Genomic DNA, 22,864 nt, shown 5'->3' on the forward strand with positions numbered 1-22,864 from the left:
CACAAGGTCTGAAGTTTGATCCCTAATGCCAAAAAAAACAAAAAAACCAAAAAACCCCAAAACCACAGTAGAACCAGAAGGTGCTTGGTGTTGAACTTGCCAGAGTGTGTAGAGGACATGACCTGCTTCTCCCCTGGGCCAGGGCAGAGGAAGCCTTGGCACTCCGCTTTGTGCCTCCTGCCCAGCACTATGTAGCTCCTTCCTGGCCCTGCCAGAAGATAAGCAAGCTGGCCCTGGGTCTGGCAGCCAGAGCTCAGGGCTGCAACACACAGGAGCAAGCGTGAGCCCACATTGGGCTCCCAGACCCTGTCCCCTGGGAGCATTATTCATTGATACCCCCATCTTAAAGGTCTGACTTTGGGCTTGTAGAAAGGCAGTAAACACTGGCCCGGGCAGCTGACCCACAGCATCTGTCTCCATGCAGCTGGACATTGGGCAGTTCATTGTGTTTTGGCCAAAACCACCATTAGTCCAGTCTGCTAACAAGGAAGCAGAGATGGCATCTCAGTACCACCACACTGGCTGTGTCTTTCTGACCAGATGTGGCCTGTGACAGCTCAGGGAAACCGTCACTGGGGACATCCCCACCCAGCAACGCCAGCAGGAAGGACCTCTCACCTGTCACCAGCTGCAGACCCCTTCACCCTGCAATTGGAGAGAAACCTTTGCAAGTGGAATCGAGTATTCACTGTTACAAACCAGCTGAAGGCTGCTTTGTGCGACTTTAATTTCTTCTTTTAAAGGGAGGAGAATGGCATGTAAAACCTTCAAAAGGAGAGTATTTTTGTTTGTTTGTTTTTTGAGACAGGGTCTTGCTATGTAGTTCAGGCCAGCCTCAAACTCAGGACGATCCTCCTGCCTCAGCCTCCTGAGTGCTGGGATTGCAGTCATGTGCCACAGTGGAGGAGAATAATTCCAACGCAGACAGAAGTGACTCTGTGAGTGTCGGGTGGCAGGCACTGTGTATTACTAATTTGCTGCTCCCCCAGCAACCCTATTTTATAGGCAGCCCCATAAAACCAGTAACCTTGAAGGTCTCTCAGCTATCTCGTGGGCAACAGCAGTTAAAATAAACAGGACTAGTTTCCTCCTAGTCCCCAGTACCTCCCGACCTGCCTTCTGCCCTCTTTCTGCCCTGTGGGGCCTCGGGTCAGGGAGAAGGCCATGAAACCCGCCTCCAAGACCCTGAGCCCCACCCTGGTTCCCTGGCTGTGTGGCAGCTGTCGAGGTCTTGGTCCTGACTCGGGGAGGGAGCGGGGCTCCCTCTCCTGGGCCCTGCTGTCCACCAGGCCAGCATCCTGGTCCCTGTCCCTTCGAGGTCCCCCTTGGCTCAGCAGCCCCCTAGAGGAGGGTGAGGGTGGGGCCTCATAAGCGCTTCCTGCCAGAGAGGGGACAGCAGCCCTGGGGGCCCAGTGCTGTACTAGGTGGGCTTTCCCAGGGCAGGTGCCCCCGGAGGCATGGACACAGGTGGGATGAGGAGCCCATGAAGTCCACGAGTTCCCGTCATGTCTCCGGGAGACAGAGCTGCCACCCACTGAGGATACCTGGGAACAGGTGTGAGACTCTTGTTAGAGGAATTCCTTGGAGGTATCCTGGGCACTGCTGCAGAGGAGCCAGCGGGTGTGGGCAGCGGGAGGTGCTGGGGCTCAGGGAGGGAGCTGGGCCCCCACTCATCCTGCCAAGTCCTTCAGTGCCCAGGGCTTCCCCTCTGCAGGTGGCCAGGGCCCACTGAACTGAGACCTGGGACCGAGGACCCCGGATGGGGCAGTGCTTGTTCATGGGATCTGGAGCCAAGGGAAGAAAGACAATGTTGGGGCTGCACAAGGGAGGGGAAGGGTCCTGAACCTGGGACCCTGAGGGCCCAGCATGGCTCCCCCTATCCAGGCTTCCTGAGCCCATCTGCAGCACATGCAGAGGAAGGGTCATTTGGAACGGGACAGCTGAATTCTCTAGGTGACACAGGTGCTGCCAGGGACTAACCAGGCAGAGGAGAGGGTAGGGGGAGAGGGGTACTGAGGAAGAGGAGGAGGGGCTCACAGGGGTTCACAGAGTGCAGGAGGGGTGCACTCCCCCCCTCCCAGCCAGGGCAGGGCTTCTTCAGAAACAGGAGCTGTCAGATTGGCCATTGTGTGGGGGATACTTGGGGCCTTGGTGCACCTGTGCTCTGCCTCTCCTGTCCATCCACATAACCAAGGGCCTGGTCTGTCTGTGTCACAGCCCCCGGCTGGCCCCTGGGTGCAGTAGGCCTCCTTGGTCTTTGAATCGTCCTTGAAGGGAGGGCATCTGCCCCCTATTCACCATCCTTCCCAGAGTGCTGGGTGCCAGGCAGGGTGACGGTCAGTGGGTCTGCATGACCGCCTTCTGGTGAAATCCCTCTTGAGGGTCATCCTTGGAGATCCTTTTAGGGAGGCGAATCCCAGAGAGATCCCTGGTTTCCAGCTGCCTCTGCTTGTTCTTAACTCAGGCAAATGATGTGCTGCCCATTGGATGTGGTTCCTCCCCACAGTGACCTGCTGCATGCAGCCCTGCGAGAGTCTGTCTACCTCACTCCTGTCTTCTCTGGACAGCTACCACCCAGAAAGTTAGAAGTGCAGGGACAGCTCTGTCGCATAGTTGCTCTATCTCAAGGTGCTTTATGGGAGGATGAACACAGCAGTGAGAAATTCAAACCTAGTGTCTGCTCACCTTTGCATGGGCTGCATGGCATTATGGGACACTTTTCCTGATGTGACTGAGAATGGCATTGAGATGGATTTGGGTTTCTGGGCTCTTAGCCTCTGTGCTGGGAGCAGGGTCGGGGAGTTGTCTCCTAAAACTAGAACCTAGATCCTCACCAGCACCCACATCCTCAGCCCCCCACCCCGATTCCCTGACTCCTTCCTCCCAGCCCCCCTCCCAGCACATCGCATTGGGTGAGCCTCATGGAGTTGTCTTTGAGCAAGAACATTTCTCCTTCCCCATTGGCTGAGTGAATGAGTCAGCCCCAGGAGATGGGTCAGGCCTCCCTTGCCCCCACTTACCAATCTGCCGACCTCAGGAGGAGCCCAAGAGGAGATGCTCAGCCTGAAGCCTCCACCCCTCCAGGACCCCTGCTGGCCTTGCCCAAGAACCATGGCAGCCCTATTTTATTCTGATGAACAACAGTGCTGAATGTCTTCCAACTTGACAAGACACCAAAGTTAGGTGCTGAGAGAGACACTTCAATTTCAAGCTTAAAGATTACTTTAGGTCCCCCAGGACTCAGAAGCAATTTAGAGCTGATACCCTGAACAAGAGAAAGGTTAGAAGATTAAGACCAACTGCTGTTTGGATAAATGGTTGGTAATTGCCCATATCCGCAATTATACACTAGCACATAATTTCTTTTCCGCTACCTTTCTCCTCTCCTGCGTCCCGTCAGGCCTGATCCGGTAGGAGCCCACCTTAGTCTTCTTCTGCCGAGCTTTGGTGACGTCATACTCCACTTCATCCATCAGAGCCCTGCACGCTGAACAAGACATGGGACAGCCAGTCAGGAGAAAGGCAGCAGGTTCTGACAGGTGCTGGGCCCCTTTGAACAGTGCACAGGCAGCCAGCAGCCACGTGGACTTCAGAATGGGGAAGGTCCTGCGCTGCCATGTTCGAAGACAACCCTCAGAGACTCGTTTGCTTTGTATTCCCTTTTGTACTCTTTGTAGGTGTTTTGCTCTTTCAAAAGCAGAATATGAGCCTGTCTGACATCAGAAGCCCCTGTGGCTGTGTTAGACCCAAGCACCCTTTGTACTACATAGCCCCAAACTGCACCCTGCTCCCAAACATCTACTTTTGCTGCACTGGAGGTCTGAGGGGATGCTCTGGAAGTTACCTTTCATCAGCCACGTGTCTGCTTTTCCCTCCTAAACCCATCTCCCCTCATCCCCAAGCTCAGAGGGCCTCATCCTTACAGATGAAAAGCAAAGCCACATGGTGCCTCTGAATCAGTGGGAAATCGACAGGATTTCCCCTCTCTGCCCTGACTGTGGACGAGAAGCCAGTGCAAAGAGGCCAGCCCAAAGGGATGTAATTGGGCATGGATGTGTGCAAACCCACGTCTGCCTCCAGGGCTGAACGGCCTCCCTGGCTGGAGAATGACACACAGAGCCCTTGTCTGATTTGAGCCTGCATTTCCAAGTCTTCCTATTAGAGCGGCAGGAGCTTCGTGTGCCTGGGATTTGCCTTCGGCACTGTCGCCCCCACCCTGCGCCTGGCACTCTCTGATTGTGCCCGGGCTCACTCGGCTGGTGGCACAGTCTGCCTGGATAGTGACAAAGGCTGCTGTGGTCATGGAGATGCCTGGTGCACAGGGCTGGCTGCTGTCCAGGCAGTGTGCTGGGAGGGTGGCCTTCCCACGGCCCCACTGGGAAGGACGGGGCAGCTTCCGGGAGCCTGGTGCCCTCACACCCCCCCTTGGTGTGCAGGCCAGGAGCTCAGGCCTTGGTAGCCCTCAAGCTTGGCCTGGTGACCCTGGTCACTGCGGTTAACTGTTGCTGATCTTCCGGTCTGGGGTTGCACTTGGTCCTTCCTGGCTGGAGAGTCCAGTGAGTAGGCTGTGTCCCTGAGGCCCATCAGTTGGGGTGGAAGGCTGCTCGGCCCTGATCAGAGGTGGAGAACACAGATGATACCAGCGTTTAATGTCTGTGCGTGCAAAAGTGGAAAAGCAACAGTCACGGTGACCTGCTGTCCCTCGGGTCCCTCCTTTTCAGCACTAGCTTTTCCTGCACTCTCCAGCTAGGAGAGGCCCTGTCTCTTGTCACTAGAATGCACATACATTCTGGAGCTGGGATATGGACTGGAGCTCTCTCAGCCATCAGGGACATGGGGAGAGAGCTCTGGGACTGGGCCTTCCGGGGAACTAGGTGTCCTCTTCCTGGGGGAGAGTATAAAGCCACACAGCAGAAGGGACAAGGTCTTGCTATTTGCTGCCGGTCTCTGACCTACTCTGTATGGAGTGGCTTTGCCAGCTGCTCTGCCATGCGGTCACCTTGGTTAGTGCTGTGCCTTCCCTCTCTGCTTGGGACCCTGACTAGGGGCTGGAGATGAGCCTGGGAGCCCTGTCCCCCGTGTCCCTGCTCGGCAGGCTGTCTGGGTATCCCCACTCTCAGGAGCCCCCAAGGCTGGGCCCACCTGACCATGGGGAAGGGAGCACCTCACGGCTATCAGGGCCAGCTCCCTGCTCTCGGCCATCGAGGGGCGCCACACAGGTGCAGGAAGCCAGCCTCCTGAGTGTGATCGCTGTGTCACTGTGCATCCCCAAGGGCCTTTAGTGGTCAGGTGACAGTGGCAGGACCAGGTCACAACCACCATCGGAAGAGTGGACAGTGTCCCTAGGAGGCTTGGAAGGAGCAGGGGACTGAGCACTGGTGAGTGGCCATGCACAGTGGCTTCACATGGCCCATTTTCCTCAGGGGAAGGACTGGTCACCAGAATGAGACCCTTGGGGCCGCAGAGTCACAGTCACTCCTGGCATGAAACGCACATCCAGCAACCGTCCAGGGCAGGACCGAAAGCCTCGGCTGTCCGTCAGTGTGGCCCGCTCAGTCCACAGAGCCATTTCTGGGCCCACATCCCATCTCCTGGCTGGTGTGCTCCCCACTTCCTCAGTTGTGATGGACACAGGAAGGGGCCCAGGGCTCAGCCAGGTGGGAGCTGGGCCATCAAGGGTTGACAAGGCCACAGCCCTGCCGGCCTCTTTGTCACAGGGTCAGTTACCTGGAACCTCCGCCCCAGAGAAGGGACACACTTTACACAGTCCAGCAGAGCTTCCCAGGGCAATCTTGTCTCACAGGGAGCTGTGGTTTCCCTTCTGGATGGGGGTGGGCTCCCCACTGAGGAGTGGCTCCGAAGAGATCATTTCCCATTTCCGCCCCAGGTCACAGAACAAGTTAGCGAAGAGTCACATCAGCGACCCGGGCTGCAGATTTCTAGTCCAGCATTAATTTAAATGTTAATCTGAAATCTTCACTTAAATCACTGGAGTTTAGAGTTTATTAGAGCAGGCGGCGGGAGCTGGGCCTCATGGGGGGAGCGGCGGGTCGCAGTGCCTGCCAGAGGGCGAGCCCCCTCCCAGCTGGCCCAAAGCCTCTCAGCCCCACACCTCCCTCCCTCGCCCTTCTTTCCTCCCTGTCTCTTTCTAGGAGAAAGATCTGGGGGGTGGGAAGAGAGGACAGAGTCAGCAAGGCAGACTCAGAGGAATCTTGAGGGTTTGAGTCCTGGGCGATCTCCAACTAGCCGCCAAGAGGTGACTTCGAGCGCTGTGTGCCAGCACCTCCCAGGCAGCCTGGGATCTTGATGGAAGTATTTACACAGCAGGAACAGGCAAGAAGCAGACCGGGCCCCACTATGGCTGCTTCCTCCCACAAGAGTTAACGATCAACAAGCCAACAAGAGTTTGGACACCAAAATGTGAGGCAGTCGCCAAGCACAAGCAACAGCCCATGCCCTGGAGGGGTGGCCTTTGGTGGGGTGATCAGTGAGCTCACTCAGGTGCAGAGGGACCCCAAGCAGGGGTATCCAGGGCCAGCAGGGACTTGTGCTCCAGCTGCCATGGCCAGCCAGAGTGACTGAGGAGGGCTGGGCTCCCAGAGTTCTCCGGAGTGTAGGAGCCAAGCATGAGCAGCCTCATCGGAGTACAGTGGAGTGGAGGCTGTGTAGGAGCCACCTCCAGGCCACCCTGACATTTCCCTGGGCACCCGCTACTGTGCTGCCCACATGCACATGGGCGATACCTGCAGGAGACTCCCAGCCCCTTGGTCCCCATCCCTCCCTGGCTGGGAAACTAGTGGAGCTTCCGCCTCAGTTGGACTGAGGCCTCGCGGGTCAGGAGGGTGGGGCAGATAGCCGCACCTGCAGAGACTGAGATGGCACTAAGAAAGCGACAAATAGGACCAGAGGGAGGAGTGGCCCAGCCAGGCCAAGCCTGCGGGGAACCACATTTGGGGAAGTCCCAGTGGAGGCGGAGCGGGGTGAGGTTGAGGAAGGAGGGAAGCCCAGAGCCCAAGGCCCTGAGGGAAGGGGAGAGGTGGAGGTGCTGGGGGCTGGAGGACAGACAAAGGAGAGGGAGCCACATGGACCCTGCAGGACCTGGAGTAAGCAACACTGGATGTTTCCAGGGTCATTTAGGCCCCAGCCAGAACAGACCAAGGACCAGGGCAAGCGGCAGAGTTCTCCGAGGGGAAGCTAAGGGACAGCGATGGTCATTTCCCATCCCACTTCCTCCTTCTCTACTGATAAAGCCCTGCTCCTGCCCAGTAAAAAAGCATCCGTGTGTCAGAGAAACTGGCCTCTTTCCAGTTAATGCCAGCCACAGCCACTCTGCACGTCCTGCCCACTGCTGGTTTGGGATGGGCGTGTGTTGTGCTATGGGATGTGAGGGCAGGGCTGGTGGCAGAGTCTGCACAGCTCAGCACCTCATTCCTGCCTATGATTGGTCCTCTGCAGGTGATAGCTGGAGGTGTGGCAGCCAAATGGCACCATGAGGGAATCAGTGTAAGATGTGCACCAAGGGCTGAGTAGGCAGAGAGAAGCTGGTGCTTTGACGACTTCGCTGGGGTCACCATGGGCTACTTTACTTACTGACTGCATATATGTGATTGAATCCATTTCTCCTTGTTGAAGCCACTTTGATTAGGGATTGTGCTGTTTCTGAAACCTGTGCTGGCTTCAGCAATATATTTTTCCTGCCATCACAAGTGCACAGACCAGGCAGCCTCAACAGCAAAGTCTCTTTCTCATGGTCCCTACGGACTGGCAGCCTGGGGTCACAGTGTGGCCAGGGCTGCTTCCTTCCCCCTGGGCTTGTAGACACGGCCTCTTCCAGTGTGCTCATGCGGCTGTCACTCTGTGTGGGTGTCCTGACATCCTCCTATGGGTGTCAGGACACCAGCGGAGTCGGCCCACAGCCCACTCCTACACTGCATTTCCCTCTCACTACACCTTTAACGGCTCTTATCTCCAAACACAGCCACAGGGCTGATTAGGGCTTTGACAAGCATTCCGGCCACGGCCACGAAGTTGGACCCCAACAAGCAATCTGGGGAAAGTTTATTTCAGCATCTCAGGAAGCACATGGGCCAGCAGGTTGCTCCTGGCTCTCCCTGCAAGCTTTGAGATATCACTGCAGTGCTGAGCTCACACCCTCAGACCCCTACACTGGGACACGTGATGAGATTTGCTCAGTGCAAAAATCATCAAGGCTGAGCCCAAACAGTCTTGCCCAACAGTCAGCTATTTGGAAGGCAAAGGTTGCCGGGTACCCAGATTAGCTGACTGTCTTGGCCTGGCCCACCAGGCACTGGCATGGAAAAGCAATTGTGAGGTTTGGCTGAGGCAGGTTGAGATCCACTCTCTGGGGCCAGGAAAGGCATGGCTTGTCCTCTGCCATGCTTTAGCTGGAGGAAGGCAGGGCAGTGTTAGCAAGGACACACTGGCCGAAGACCCAGGACCGACCCGCTCTGCAGTCAGCACTGGGCAGCCGTTCAGGAGCAGCAGGTGGGAGTGGAGGCTCCGCCAGCTGGTGTGAGCAAAACCAGGCCGGAGGCGCTGCAGAAACGGCGGGCTCCGCACCCCCACCCCATCACCACAGCAACCCGTGCGTGCCTGCCAGGGAGGGAGGGACTCCCCACCGAGTTTTAACCCAAATTGTATTTTCCAGGTCTAAAATCAGAGTCACTGTGAAGCGAACTCATTTTAACAACTTTAAGATGTTCTCTGGCTGCAAGGCAAGGATGACGGGTGGATGGCAGGAGAGAAAGAGCTCACAAATCCTCGTTCACAGTCTCGCCGGCGAGCTGTTGTCACTGGGAGCCCCAGCCCAGGCCCGGATCTGCAACAGCTAGGGAAGGGCGGTGAGGTTGGAAGTGGTGGTGGAGGAGTCTGTGGTCCAGGGAATGTTCCAGCTTCCCTAAAACTGTTTACCTCCCCTCTTAAGAATCTTTGATGTCAGGGAAATGACTTGGGGCTGCCAAGGGGAGAGACAATTATTAGAAAGAAAATGCTATTTCCCTGCCAGATATGCGGACACATGGTTTGAAGATTCCTGGAACTAACGAGAAAGGGTCCTTGATCCAACTCCAAGGAAGCCGAAACCCAGTCCACCCAAACACCATTCGATCTCGGATTATTTGATTTAATTAATTAATTGATTGATTGATTGATTGATATTTTGCCGTGCTGCGGATGGAACCAGGACCTGCACGTGCCAAGCAAGGGCTTCACCCTGAGCAGCACTCCCCACTCCAAATCTCACTATCACTCTCTTCTATATTTAGTGCTTCTCATTTGATGACTCCTCAAAAGGTTTTGTTTCAAGTTTCTTGAGTACTAAATTTCTGTAAAATATTCAATAGCCTTAAGAAACATCTGGAAAAGCACAAAACAAGCTGTTTACCACTTGGCTGTTGCCCAAGAGGCGAGGCAAGCTATTCTAGCGCTGGCCCCTGTCTCCTGAGTCCTTGTCAGTGCAAACCAGCCATTATGTGATGAAAGGCTCCAGAGACTTCAGCACCAGCTTCATCCTGCAGGAGCTGGGGACCGCAGCAGGGACAATAGCTGGTGTCCTCAGAGTGCACAGACAACACTGCACATTTGAGCGTGTCCTCAGGCTTCAGATGGGGAGACTCTGGGCGGATCCTGTTATTATGCCCATTTCATGGATGGAGAAGCCGAGGCTTAGAGTAGGAGGTCGGAACTGCATGCTGGGCAAGGCTGCAGACCTGTGATGTCAATGCTGGCCACCTCCAGGCTTAGGCACCGTCCTGCCCACACCTGTTCACATCACAAAGAAGCATTCAGGGGCCAAGAGCACAGCTCACACATAGATTCTCTCCTGAGTTTGGTGGGGAGAGCAGGCTCCTAAGCCATAGCCTTTTATGCTGGGTCTTCGGAGCTCATACCAGGGGTGTCATTGCCACTGATGCCAGCGTGGCTGTGGGAAGCAGCCAGCAGAGCGCAAGTGAGCATTTCATCAACCAGGGAAGAAACCCATGCATTCCTAGACTTTCCCTCTCATCATTTTGCCTTCAGCTATCCTACAGGGCAACTGTTGGCACAGTATCTGCGCGGTCTGAGGTACCATGACAACCCAGAGCTGAGGGAAAGTCTACAAGAGGGTGTGTGCAGGCCATGCAAATGCTGTTTGGCCTTACAGCAGGAAGCTGGCTTCATCCTTTGTCCAGCAAGCCTGCTGTGCCTATCAGCAGACGCCAGCATTCCCAAGGCCTTTCAGACACAGCTGAAGACTCCCGCACCTGCCCCAGGGGCCTCAGATACCTGCCCTGCCCAGGGAGAAGGTGAGATCCGAATAAAAGGCCAAAGGATGCCCATGACAGTTCCAGAAAAGATGAGGGCCGTGACAGAGATATCACTTTGAGAGTGGTGGGTCACCTCCTTCTGGAAGGCAGCTGGCTCCCTCGTGCAGAGACCCACTGTCCAAGAAAAAGTGGGAACATGCGTTGCCTCCCTGGGGCTGCTGCCACCCTGTCGATGGCTCTGTGACAGGGCTATGGGCTTCAATTCCCAGCTTCTCCTACAAGAACATCATGCAGAGGCTCTAGATCTGCAGACCACAGCCACAGAGGCCAGTGAAAGACGCCTTCTGGCCACACTCCTAGGAGATGCCAGCTCCAGACAGCCGGTCACCCGCCTCGCCTGATTAGGACAGGCTGGTCTATTAGGCACTTGGAGCCGAGGGAAGAGGCAGGGGAGAGTAGAGAGTGGAAAGGCAGGGACACTGAGGCCTTGGGGACAGGCACCTTGGCTTCCCTGTCTGAGCTGGCCCTCCTGGGACAACCACTTAGTCTAGATCCTTTGCCGTGTGGATTTGGTTCTTCCCACCCAACCCCTGAGCTCAGCCTCAGCCGCAGGACTTCCGCCAAGTTCCGGTTCTGAGCCCTCAAAATCAGCCCACTGCAGATGGGAAGCATCTGTCTCTGTCCGGAATCCATGTGACGTGTTCCCATTGCCTCCCACCCACAGCACAGCAGGATCGGCGGAGCACTGGCTTCCTGCGGTGGACTCAGTCTCGGGGAGGTGTGCACAGGCTATGTGGATGCCGTGGTGCTCTAAAGCGGAAGCTGAACACTCGCAGACTTGGGGACTCCAGGGGCACCTAGGGATGACTGTAACGTGGCAGTGACACTGCCATCTCTGAACCTGGCCTCACAAGGTGCCCGGCTTCCCCCTGCCCCACACTGCTGCAGTCACGGCTGGAGGAAATGTCCCAGTGGCTGCTGAGCAGAGCAGAGTGAGTCACAGGGGATACCTCAGAGCTGTGCCCAGCCGGGACCCTGACCCGAATTCAAAGCAGCTTGGAGTCAAGTGCCGCTGAGACTGTGTGGCTGCTTGTTAGAGTGACAGCTGAGGGACACGGTGCTAGAGAAAAACAAGGCTGTGTGAACAGCGGGCAAGCGTCAGGGAAACAGGAGACAAAGGGGCCGGGCCTATGCGGTCGTTGCATCCCGCCTCATGGCCTCACGGGCATTTCACTGGGCGCAGTTGGGAAACTCCCTTTTAGGTCTATCAGGCAGGTCAGTAAAGAACTGGGGACGCAGGAGCCACTCGCAGGAGATGGTCGATGACAGTCATACTTCATCTGTTTTGTTTGTTTGCTTGGTTGGTTTTTGAGAAAGGGCCTAGCTATGTGTCCCAGGCTGGCCTTGAACTAACAGTGATTCTCCTGCCTCAGCCTCCTGTTTACTGGGATTACAGGCATGCACCACCACACCAGGCTTGACTTCATCTTTTGCTTTTCAGTCCTGCAGCCTATGTGACCCCACAGGAACTGCAAGGCCAAGCGATGTCACTGATGTCCACAGTGAGGGTCCATTACCCCCACCTCTCCTTTCCACAGCAGAGGGCTGCAGCCCCTATGCAGGCTGCTCTGATCACAGGGCTCCAAAAGTCCCCTGCTTTGGGAGCAGCATCCAGACCCAAGGAGCATTCTCGCTGTCTCCAATTCCAAATGAACTTGTTAAAGCATTTTTAGTGTAACGAAAGTGGATCAATCCTTAGCTGGCAGATGTCACTAAATCAATGGCCCAAGGATCCCTCTCTGAGGGCTGGAGAGAGGTCTGCCGGCAATGACACGGGACGCAGAGATGGATATGGGCTCTGTCCACCAGTCTGAACCCCTGGGTGAGAGGACAGGGCTGAGGCTGGCTGAATGTGTAGGCGGCCTTGGAGGAGCAGGAACCCAAGGCAACGCCTTGCTGGGACCCACCTTGCAGCACCGTCCCAGGAAAAGGGTGAATTCTGCCTTAGCCTCTCTCCAAATGTGCCACACAGAGCCAAGGAAGGGATGGTGAGAGGATGGCGGAAATAAACTCCACAGATGCAGCCCAGGGTGAGTCCTGGGGTGACCCCATGTGGGCAAGCCCACAACCCCAGAAGCTGTGCCCAGAATCCACCGCTTTTGGCCTTCTCTGAGGGGGTCAGTAACCAAGGACAGAGGGTGGGCCCTGGCTATTGTGCAGAAGGCGTTCAACACACCACTGCACACAGGTGAGTTCCCACCACATGCACACTTACGCATGCGTGTGAACACCCAGCACCTCAGGGACACTCACACTGACATGGCTTAGATCTAGAATGTCCCAAAGCAGAGGGAGTGGGCGGTGATCAGATTGGAGCTAAATGTGCGTGAGGAGACTGGCCTGGTTGGAGGCGGTCACTGGGGCGGCCTAGAAGGGAATGTCCCCCTCCCAGCTTCTCCCTGCTCTCTGCTTCTGGACCTCATGATGTGAGCTGCTGTCCTCCGCTGCTATGGACTGAATCCTGTAAACGCTCTGGGTGCTGGGCACAGAGTCTCACCAACAGGAAAGTGACAGAGATGAACACCCGTATACTTCACACACATGCTCGTACACTGCTGACTCCACAGGGAGGGAGGCATCAGGGAGTGCCGAGGGCACCATCTCTCCTCAGTAGGCCGTTTATCCCAGAGGGCTCTGTGTTCCTTCTGAGCCCCTTCCTGCCAGACCTAGCTGAAGTGTGGGCTGAAGACAGCCTCAGGTCCTGCTTGCTCCAATGCCACTGATGCTCCTCGAGGGTCCCTCGAGAGGTCATCTGTCCTAGTAGTGGATGGGCAGAATCTACCACCCACAACCCCACCTCCAGGTCGTCTGGTCTCACACCACGGGGACTTCTGTGTATGTATGGTGCTGGGGATTGAACCAGGGCCTTCACACTGAGCTACATTTGCAGCCCTTTATATTTTTATTTTGAGACAAGGTCTCACTAAGTCACTAAATTGCCCAGGTGGGGCTTACACTTGAAATTCTCCTGTCTCAGCCTCCCAGAGATTACAGAGAAAAGACAAACCCAGAAAGAAGGATGTCATCAGAAGCTGGTGCTCACACAGGGGTGCCCACATCACCCTTTGTCCTGGGGTGCCGCTGCCCCCCGCCCCCACGTGCCCAGTCCCGCACCTCGGGTGTTCAGAGCACATCATAAGTCAGCACTTTTGCTTGCCTTGATGCTAGTCTCTCCAAACCCTGCACAGAGGCTCTGAAACACAGTGGTGTCCTGTGCCCTGCTCCAGAATAGCATCACCAGGGTTCTGTCCTTGCCCCCCAGGCCTCCTGGGCTCCGTCTCCTCCCTTGAGCCCTGCTCTGTCCCCGTCTCCCTCGCTGACAGGCCCCCTCCCCGGGACGTGTGTGAACACTCAAGCAGGGACTTCTGGATCCCCCTGAGATGTGAAACGGCCTCAGACGCTGCATCTGACAGCAGGGTGGGTCTGCAGTTCTGGTGGCCTGTGCTCAGGGTGTGGGGTGGCATGGGTGCCAGGCTACAGGAAGAGGCTCTCACTGACACCCTAGTGAGGGGAACTCCCAGGAAGACCCACTCCCCCTCCACTGGTTCCCATTGGCTGGACAGTCCCACAGCTCCTCTGTACCCAGCCGCTGTGCACACTGGGCACCTGCTCCTACTCCCCTTCAGCCCCTCTCAGTCCCAAGCCAGGCTGGGGAAGCCAGCTCTGCTCAGTCAGAGAACCCAGACAGAGCTGGGATGGGCACAATGACCCACTCCAACCCAAAGATGCCACAGCCATTATGTGGGGCCACAGACATCACACACCAAGGTGCCAGGCAAAGATCAGAGTGCCCCGCCCAAGACCCAAGATGCCACCGAGCCCAGAGCCGGCCCAGAGCAGATCATCATAGCTTCCCGTACACCCGTCCCCAGCCACACTGGGCACCCAGGATGCCATGTCTGGTCACCCCTATTCAGCCCTGTCTCATCTGGTCACCCACCCCTCTGAGGCTCTTGTCAGCCACACACATTGCGCTCGGAGCAACAAACAATCCTGTCAGGACTGTGGTCAGGAATGGCTATGCCCACCTGCGAGCCCACCAGTGCCAAGGGCAGGGTCACACCCAGACACCCCAGGGTGTCTTTACATCAGGGACTAACCAGTTAGTTACTGCCCAGTTACTGCCAGTTACTGCCCAGGAACTGATGGGTCCTGAGAGACGCTGCCAAAGTGCCCAGGGCTTGACATGCAGATGCCCCAAACTCTCCGCTAAGCCAGTGCCCTGCAGCCACCCCAAATGGGGCTGGGAGGGGAAACGAACCTCTGGCTCAGGGAACAAGGACCCACAGAGGCAAGGCTGGCTCCAGGTGCTGAATAGGAACTGGGGGCTTCTGCTGTGGATCTGGGATGGGTGACAGGGCCAGGGGCTGCAGGAGGCACTCACCACCACAGCGCACATCGGGCTCCTCGGATCCCCAAGCACCCAGTAATGTGGCCTGCAGGAGCAGCAGAGCCACTGGCAGTTGTGAGGGCCCCATGTCCTCGGCAGAGCTGGGAGGTGGCAGACACAGGTGGCTCAGCTGTGAATAGCCAGAGACACCCCGCCCCTGCCTGCAGGGTCACACCTGGGTACCATCGGGTGTGGGTGTGGGTGTGGGTGTGCGTGGCAGCCTTCAAGCTGCTGTCCTACCCCTGGATCCCGCCCCTAGGTCCCCAGCCCCCTTCACAGGTCCCGCCCACCTCTGACCCAGCCCCGCTGTGGTCCCACTCCCTCCACTGCCTTGCTCCCTCGGGCAGGTGCTGCACCTGGGTCCCATTCCCTCCGCCCAGATGGCCTGGCCAGCCCTGCAGCCTCACCCTGCCCCTCCCTCCCATCTGGATTCTTAACCCCCTCCCCCACCTCTGGCCCCACTCTGTGGTCACCGGCCCGTCCTCTGGTCCCAACACTGTCCCCTGACCCTCACGCCCCTCTGAGGTGACAGTGGCATCCACAGTCACTAGCTGTAATGCATGGTCCACACTGGCGGGAGTGCTGTGGGGTTTTACGAGTCTTTGTAATTCTGCTCAGTCAGTGATGAGGACTGCTCTAAAGACAAAACATGTTAAAAACAAAACAAATAGAGTAAAATCCACAGCCTTATTGAACACCAAGTAATGATGTGAATAGATACTGAGACGTAAGAGCTGATGCTACAGACACCTGGGGAAGGTGATGAAGCTTCTGATCTTGTGTGAGGGTTCCCCCACCCGCAGAATAATTTCCAAGTGACATTTGCATGGCAGATGCACTCTGGGAAACCGAGGTTTACCTTCTGCACTCTGTCCCCACCCCTTGACTACGACCGCAGTCCATTTCCTGCACTGAGAGAGTGCATGGGGTGAAATGATGTCTTGATCTGTGTGTTCCCCTTCCCACCCCCAAGAGGGTTGGGTGCAGCCTGGGTGGGATGCTGGCGCGCTGGCATCATGTAGGGGCAGGTGGAAACTGGGTCAGATTATGTGGTGGGGTGGGGTGCCTGGGAAGTGTGAGCCTTTGGAGAATGGAGGGAAGGAGCCCAAAGGATCAGGCCACTGGGCTGAGCAGCTGCAGCCTGCATTGCCATCCCCTGTGGGGTTTGAAGCCAGAACCCCAGGATGCTCCTGTGGGTGGAGGCTGGCCTTGTCACTGGGACAGTTTGGAGGCAGTGTCCACCAGCTTATGCCTCAGCTGTTTAGTCCGTGGTTCTACTGTCACAGTGCCCACAGCTTGGGAAGGGGCCCGTCACTTGGGTGTCACATTACAGCACTGATGATGGCTGCTCACTCTGGGGTCACAGAAGAGGAACACTAGGGCCAGAGAGCTGCATTCAAGACCCCCTGGCTTCAAGCTGTGTGACCCGGTTGAGTCTGCAGCCCCTAAACCACCCTTCCCGATCTGTACTGGGAAGGAGTGCATCTGTCCAAGGGTATGGTAAGGTGCTTAGTTTCAGGGTCCTTTGTCCCAAATCTCCTGTGAGATGTGGCCAGGACCCCTCTTCTCCCAGATGGGAGCAGGAGAAGGAGGAAGCCTATAGCCATTGCCTGTAGTCCCTTTCTCAAGATAGGCCCATCCGTGCAGCCACAGGAACAGGCTAAATGACACCTGTCCTTCACTTGGCCTAAGCTGTCCCCTAAGAAAAGTGTCACAAGTGAGCTGAGGTGGACACAAACTCAAACCAAGGTCCCCAACAGCTCATCTGGGCACCGCTGGAATGGGGCATCCAGGGCACCAGTGCTGCCTCACATCCAGAGCTGCAGTGGGGGTGAAGCGACAGAAAGCTGGGCAGAGCTGGGACCCGCCTCCTGGTAGCAGAGCTACACCACCCAGACTCTGAGGAGGGGCTCAGAAAGGGATGTTCCTTCCCCAGTCTGGGAAAGGTGCTTTTGGGGCTGAGGCCATGATACCAACCACAGGATGCAGACTTTTTTTTTTTTTTTTGGTACCAGAGATCGAACTCGGGACCTTGTGCTTGCGAGGCAGGTGGTGGAACCACTGAGCTAAATCCCCAGCCAGGATGCAGACTTTAATCCAACCTGTCTTCTCTGCATGGTGGTGGCCCAGGGGAGCTGGAGGAGAAGCCCAGCCTCCTGCAGGTGTGCACATGCTGTTCCTGGAAGACGCGGGGCAGCATTCCTGGGCCTCGCCCTCCCAGCAGGAGCAGCAGCAAGGGTGGTAGCTGATGGGCTTGGAGTGGGCACTGAGACTATTCCACAGCCACTCTGCACCCTCCTGCCATCCTGGCATGCGTGGAGGCGGAGGCCAAGCAGCCTTTTCCGTGTAAACTGGCTGGATTGCCTTTTAAATAGATGCGATAGATGCGTATTCACACAGCATTTCCCATTTAGAGGGCTTCTCAGCAAGGCAGCGTGGAAAGTTTACCCTCCAGGCAAAAAAGAATGAATAAGAAGAAAAAAACCCAATAACCTCTCCCCTCTGAGGCAGAAAACAGCCTCTCATTTGCAGGAGATATATTTTCTGTTCCTTGAATTGTTTTGTCTCTTTTACTTAGATTGGAAACCTCCTGGGCAAGGTCATGTGACCCGCCTGCCCCAAGCATAACCAACAATAACTCGCTTTAGACAAAAGTGTGTGTCTGAGTAGAGCCACAAACATCCAGGGAAGGGACAGCACCCAGGCCTGGTGTCCCTGGTTTGGCCATGCATCCCTGAGTGGCCAAGTGACCCCCTTTCCCCTGGACCCTTAAGCAAAGCAGGTGCGTGGGACAGCCCAGAAGGTGGGCTTCTTATCCCTACCACCCCTACACCTGCAGGATTCTGGCAAGGTCCAGGGAGCAGCTGAGTCTGGGGCAGTTTCCCACCTGGAAGGAGCTGGGCTTTCCCCAAAGCAGCTCCAGAGCACAGAAAATAGCGCGAGGGGCTCTCTGTCCTCCTCGCTCTCTTCCTCAGGGTGTCTGTGAGAAAACTGAGCAGGAGGAACGGGTCCTGTGGGAGAATTCTTGTCGAGGGTGGAAGCCTGCCTAGATCCCAAGCAGGAGCAGCAGGACTGGGACAGACTGGAGAGGCTGAGGGGAGCAGTTCGTGCTCTGTCTACACTGGGAGCTGAGCCCAGCCTCCGAGCCTATGGCAGTGCTGGTCCTCTCCATCAGGATGCTGCAGCACTGTGGGAACGGCCGGAGGGACTCCTGGGATGGGGCTTGTTTGCCTCTCCACCCACCTCCTGCCCTGGTCTGGGAGGCCTCCAGGCCTGGAGAGAGGGTCCTCGGGTCTCAGTGACCATTGCACCCTGAGTGATTGCCAGCCTCTCCAGGACTCAACTTCTCCCCCTGCAGAAGGGAGGGATCTCGCTGGATGCATGCCAAGACCTCCTCCAGCTTCAACATTTCCTTCACTGTTCTTGAACTAAAAGCACGGAAACAACCAGGCAGAACTGGTCTTTTCTTGGTGGAATGTCAGCTGCTCCCACAATGTGTGGCACAATGTCACGTCATATCCTGGGGCTCCTGTACCTCCCAATGTTTCTCGCCCTGGGAACCTCAATCCCAACAAAACCAACAAGCCACTCATCATCTTTCCAGATCATTAACTTTGATGGCAGTGGCAAAGATTGGGTCAGATCTCAGTTCTTATCCAGCTGTAATGAGCTTAGAACCCTCAGTGCCTTATTTCCGGGCACCGTGAGGCTGTGCTTACCAGCGCTCACACCAGTAAATGACATCCAAATGGGCCACAAACAATGTCAGATTTGCATTTTGTATGTTTTCTCTGTTTCCCTGAAAATAATTGAGGCTCAGGTTCATCCTTCCCCAAGACACGTCTTGTGTGTGCCATGAGGGGACGCTGGGAAGGGCGGTCACTCCGCACTGAGGGGACTCTCCAGAGGTTTGGAGAGTTTCCTGTGCACCCAGGCAGGACCCACTCACTGTACACTTTGGGAACTCACTTTTCTCTCAGGGCTGAATCTGACCTTTCAGGTTGTTTTTGTGCACACGTGTGTGTTTCTGTGTGCTGTCAGGGACATCTCATGTGTGTAGCATGTTTATCAAGCCAGCATAGTGCAGCCTACTCATCAGAGGCCAGATGCCCCGCGAGGTGCACACGCAGAGGTAGAGCCTCCAGTTTGGCCAATTGTCTGCTGCACCGCTGAGACTGTGTCTCTAAACAAGTGGGTGCCTGCAGCAGATCCTTGGCATTTGGACGGTCGGCACTGTTTGGGGTGAGGACGTGGCTAGTCCCTGCCCCCGGCTGTGCACACTCAGCCACACACATCCCCTCCTTGGCCTTGGGACAAGGAGAGCATGTGCCTTGCTAACCAGTGCTTAGTGTTTGCCTTGTGACCACTGCGGCCTTCTCCGCACTGAGCCTCAGTTGGCCAGTCTCGTGTCCTTTCTCATGCACATTCTGTAATAAAGGACTCATCTCCCCATTTGATTTTCTATGCCCATCTTAATTCACACCCAGTGTCTCTGGGGAGGCTTCCACTCCCCCACAGTGTGGAAGAAGCTCACTTGACTGGCTGGTGTACCAGAACTTCTTTGAGTCTTTGGGTCCTGAATTCGAATCTCCTCTTCTTGATTTACCCCTCTCTCTTTGTATAAGGCAGCCTCCGGGAGCTTCTGAAGCAAAGAGGATGTCTTGGAGACCCTCCTGGAGACCTTGTGAAATTAAAAATATCTCAAATGTTTCTGCTTTCATACTAGCTGATATTGGACTGGTGTCTTAGTCTGCCGTGGGCTGCTGTAGCAGAACCCCCCACACAGGGTAATTTACGACAAGCAAGACTTTATCAGGGTCATGATTCTGAAGGCTGGGAAGTCCAGGACCCAGGACCCTGTGTGGCCACAGCCTTGGCCCCTGTCTTGCTCCGGGGAGATATCAGGTAGGCAGGAGACAGGGAAGCCAGATTTCTCCTAGAAACATATAGTTCAGGAAACAGCCTTGGGAAAAAGTATGGGATCGCAGTGTCTAACGATAAAATATTCACTCTACAAACACAAATTACCAGTGACATGTGAGTTTCTGAGATCCCAGAGACTTGCGGTCCTACCATGAAAGCCCCACACATCTGAAATACGGGAGGCCAAACATATAACTGGTAATTCTGACTTGGCCCAACTGCTGCTCCCGCCCTCACAGGTACCTTTTCTGGCTCAACTGCTTCTTGTGGCCCTTGGGGTGGGGCTGGCTGGAATCGTGGGGTGCATTTCTTCTGAGACTCACAGCCGGAGATTTTCCCCCTGCCAGAGCTTTGCTGCTCTGGCCTGTTAGGTGGGCTTCCCCCGTCTGGAACACGTTATGGAAAGAGCCGATGAATACACATCTGCAAAGAGCTTTGTGAGTCTAAGGAATAACCTCCCCTGGGTGGGTATGGCGGTGTACTCCTGTGGTCCCAGCACTCGGGGAGGCTGAAGCAGGAGAATCACTGAGTTCAAGGCTAGCCTGGGCTACACAGCAAGACCTTGTCTTAAAAAAGAAAAAAGAGTAACCTCCTCTGTTCTCAAGTGGTCTGGAACAGAGATTGGATTCAATATCAGTCTTTCCAAACCATGGAGATGATGGGGAGATGGCCAGGAGGTGGCCCTCACCAGAACCTGGCCAAGCTGTCCCCTGACCTCGGACTTCCCGCTACCAGAATCATGGCAAAGTTTCTGATTAAAAGCCACGGGTCTGTGGCACTTTCTGATAGCAGCCAGAAGGCACAGAGACATGGGCAACCCTCCTCCCCGGCACTTGGCCCCTGTGCCCCTTCACCCTGGCCACCCGCATGCTCTGGGTTGGAGGTCCACAGAGCAATGTCTCCCAGATCCAAAAGGGCACAAGACCTGGGAGGAGGGACAGGAGACGATTGCTGTAAAAACCAACCGTCTGCACTGACACAGTGTTTATCAAGACACAGGGAGGGCCGGGGATGTAGCTCAGTGGTTCCAGCGCATGCCTCACAAGCGCAAGGTCCTGAGTTCGATCTCCGGTACCAAAAAAAAAAAAAAAAAGACGCAGGGAAAGAAAGGTTGGTCAAGAATTGAGGCTTAAGGTTTTTTTTTTTTTTTGGTAACAGGGATCGAACTCGGGACCTTGAGTTTAAAGTGCAGGCAGCAGAACCACTGAGCTAAATCCCCAGCCCTGAGGCTTGAGGTTTTAACATCGAAGTTATCTGACTCTGAAACTTTTGTGCTTGGAACTGAGGAGCTGGGGAACTTCTAGGAAGGGTTTCCTCAGGGCTTCCCACATCCAGTGCTACCCCTGCAGCTACTGTGCTCCTTTCAGTGTGTTTTGATCAGATTTTTTTTTTTTTTATATGGGGGATCAAACTCAGGACCTTGTGCTTGCGAGGCAGGCAGCAGAACCACTGAGCTAAATCCCCGGCCCTGTTTTGATCAGATTTTAAAGACGGATGCTACCTGCAGATGACAGGATGCTCATAGGACTCGCTTTTCATAGTTCTCTTTTGTCCAAGATAAATGAAATAACCAGGCTTCTAGGAAAATGACCACATTTTGCCTCCCAGGAAGCTTCAAAAAGCAATTGAGTGCTGGGCATGGTGGAGCACGTCTGTAATCCCAGCACTTGGGAAGCTGAGGCAGAAGGATCACAGTGAGTTCAAGGTCAGTCTGGGCTCCATGGTGAGTTCAAACCCAGCCTGAAATGCATAGCAAGATCCTGTCTTAAAAAGAAAAAGGTGATGGAGTGGCAAAGCTGTGCTAGAATTATCCAGATGAATTTTGCATCCAGAAATACATCTTTGTGTACCTTCAGGTCCCTGCGGTGACACCTGCAGGAGCTGGGAAATGAGGGCTCTTCTGAGTGAGCAAAACAGGCTTGGTGTGTGAGATGTACATATCTGTCACACATACTCCTTGACTGAAAAACTGTCCCTTAAATTCCACTTGAAATCCTTAGACTCTGAGGGGCACTTGCAGATGCACCTCACACAGCCAGAGAATTGGGGCATCTGGCTTTGGGGCCTCTCCAAAACCTTGTGGGGAGCCCACAGACACCCACCCACAGGTGCCCATTTATCAGCATCCAGCAGCTGGGTTTCTGTCCTGCCCAGGAGTTATGAGAAGGGCTCTTCATACATCAAAAACATAACAGCTGGTTGTGGTGGTTCATGTAACCTCAGGAATATGCAAGTTTGAGTCCAGCCTAGGCAATGTAAGGAGACTCTATCTGGAAAAAAAAGTCTGGGAATATACCCCAGTGTGAAGCTCCTGGGATCTATTTCTAGCACCAGAAACACACACACACACACACACACACACACACACACACACACACACACACAAAGGGTGCAAAGTGACTGCCTAGGCTTGTGTTGATTTTTTGGTTTCCAAAATGCTTTTCAGTTTTGTTCTGTTTCCTTTTTCAAATCACTGGATGGGCTGAGTGAGATCCCCTTGTGGGAACTGCAGCCTTACCCTAAACACCACTAGGCGGGGAACTCAGGAGTCCCAACAGCCAGATCCTTCTCAATTGCTGCTCACCAGCCCAGCCACTGACTGTCACTGTAAAGCATGCTGCATTCTCTCCACTCCCATAGGTTAGCCCTTAAGGCTCTCCAGCTGGGAGTTTAGCGGAAAAAGCGCGTCCTCCTGGAAGAGAAAAGAGAACCCCGCACTGTTGCCAATGCAGAGAGGAAAGTACCTGAAATCCTGTCCCAGTTGAAAACCAGTGCATCAGGTGTCCTCCTTCCACTCCACTTTCCCCATCAGCCTGCTCTGAGTCTGTGTGAAGGAATCAGAGAAGACAGGATGAGTGAGGTTTTGCATTTTGAACTAGTTTTATTTTATGTTACTGGGGTTGATGCACTGAAAAAAATGGTGTTGGGAACAAGGTGTCAACTATTTAAAAAAATAGAAAGCATATTTTGCCACACTGAGAAATTCCTTTGTAATGCTATCAGTCATTTTAAATTAGTCACCTTATGAATTTGGGGCTTGAAGATCTTGTTTTTCTAAAGCAAAATACACCTACCTGGACTGGCTTCAACTCCAAGACTGTTTCCCACCTATTTTCCCTTTAAATAAGTGGACCAATGGCAAAAGATAAGCTATATCTCTGGGCATGGTGCTGCAGGCCTATAATCCCAGTGCTCTGGGAGGCTGAGGCAGGAGGATCAAAAGTTC

At 55.0% G+C, this 22,864-nt stretch overlaps 1 protein-coding gene across 6 annotated transcripts in view; it reads right to left on the reverse strand.

Moving 5' to 3' along the window:
* The window catches only part of Cnpy1 (canopy FGF signaling regulator 1), an 86,633-nt gene that overhangs the window by 40,820 nt on the left and 22,949 nt on the right, over positions 1–22,864 (reverse strand). For 5 of the 6 annotated variants that reach the window (XM_087207836.1, XM_004860338.3, XM_021240921.2 and 2 more), the window contains 2 exons: positions 22,383–22,462; positions 3,375–3,487 (listed from right to left, as the gene is read on the reverse strand). In XM_087207836.1, the coding sequence (XP_087063962.1) occupies positions 3,375–3,473 (99 nt within the window). In that variant the 5' untranslated portion in view covers positions 3,474–3,487; positions 22,383–22,462. Of the gene's footprint in view, positions 1–3,374; positions 3,488–22,382; positions 22,463–22,864 lie in introns of those variants that run through there. The other variant, XM_087207838.1, reaches the window with a different exon arrangement.

Source organism: Heterocephalus glaber, unplaced genomic scaffold (genome assembly GCF_053883595.1).
Source record: "Heterocephalus glaber isolate CG9 unplaced genomic scaffold, H.glaber_assembly_v1.0 deba00000818, whole genome shotgun sequence".
Classification (NCBI taxonomy): Eukaryota; Metazoa; Chordata; class Mammalia; order Rodentia; family Bathyergidae; genus Heterocephalus; species Heterocephalus glaber.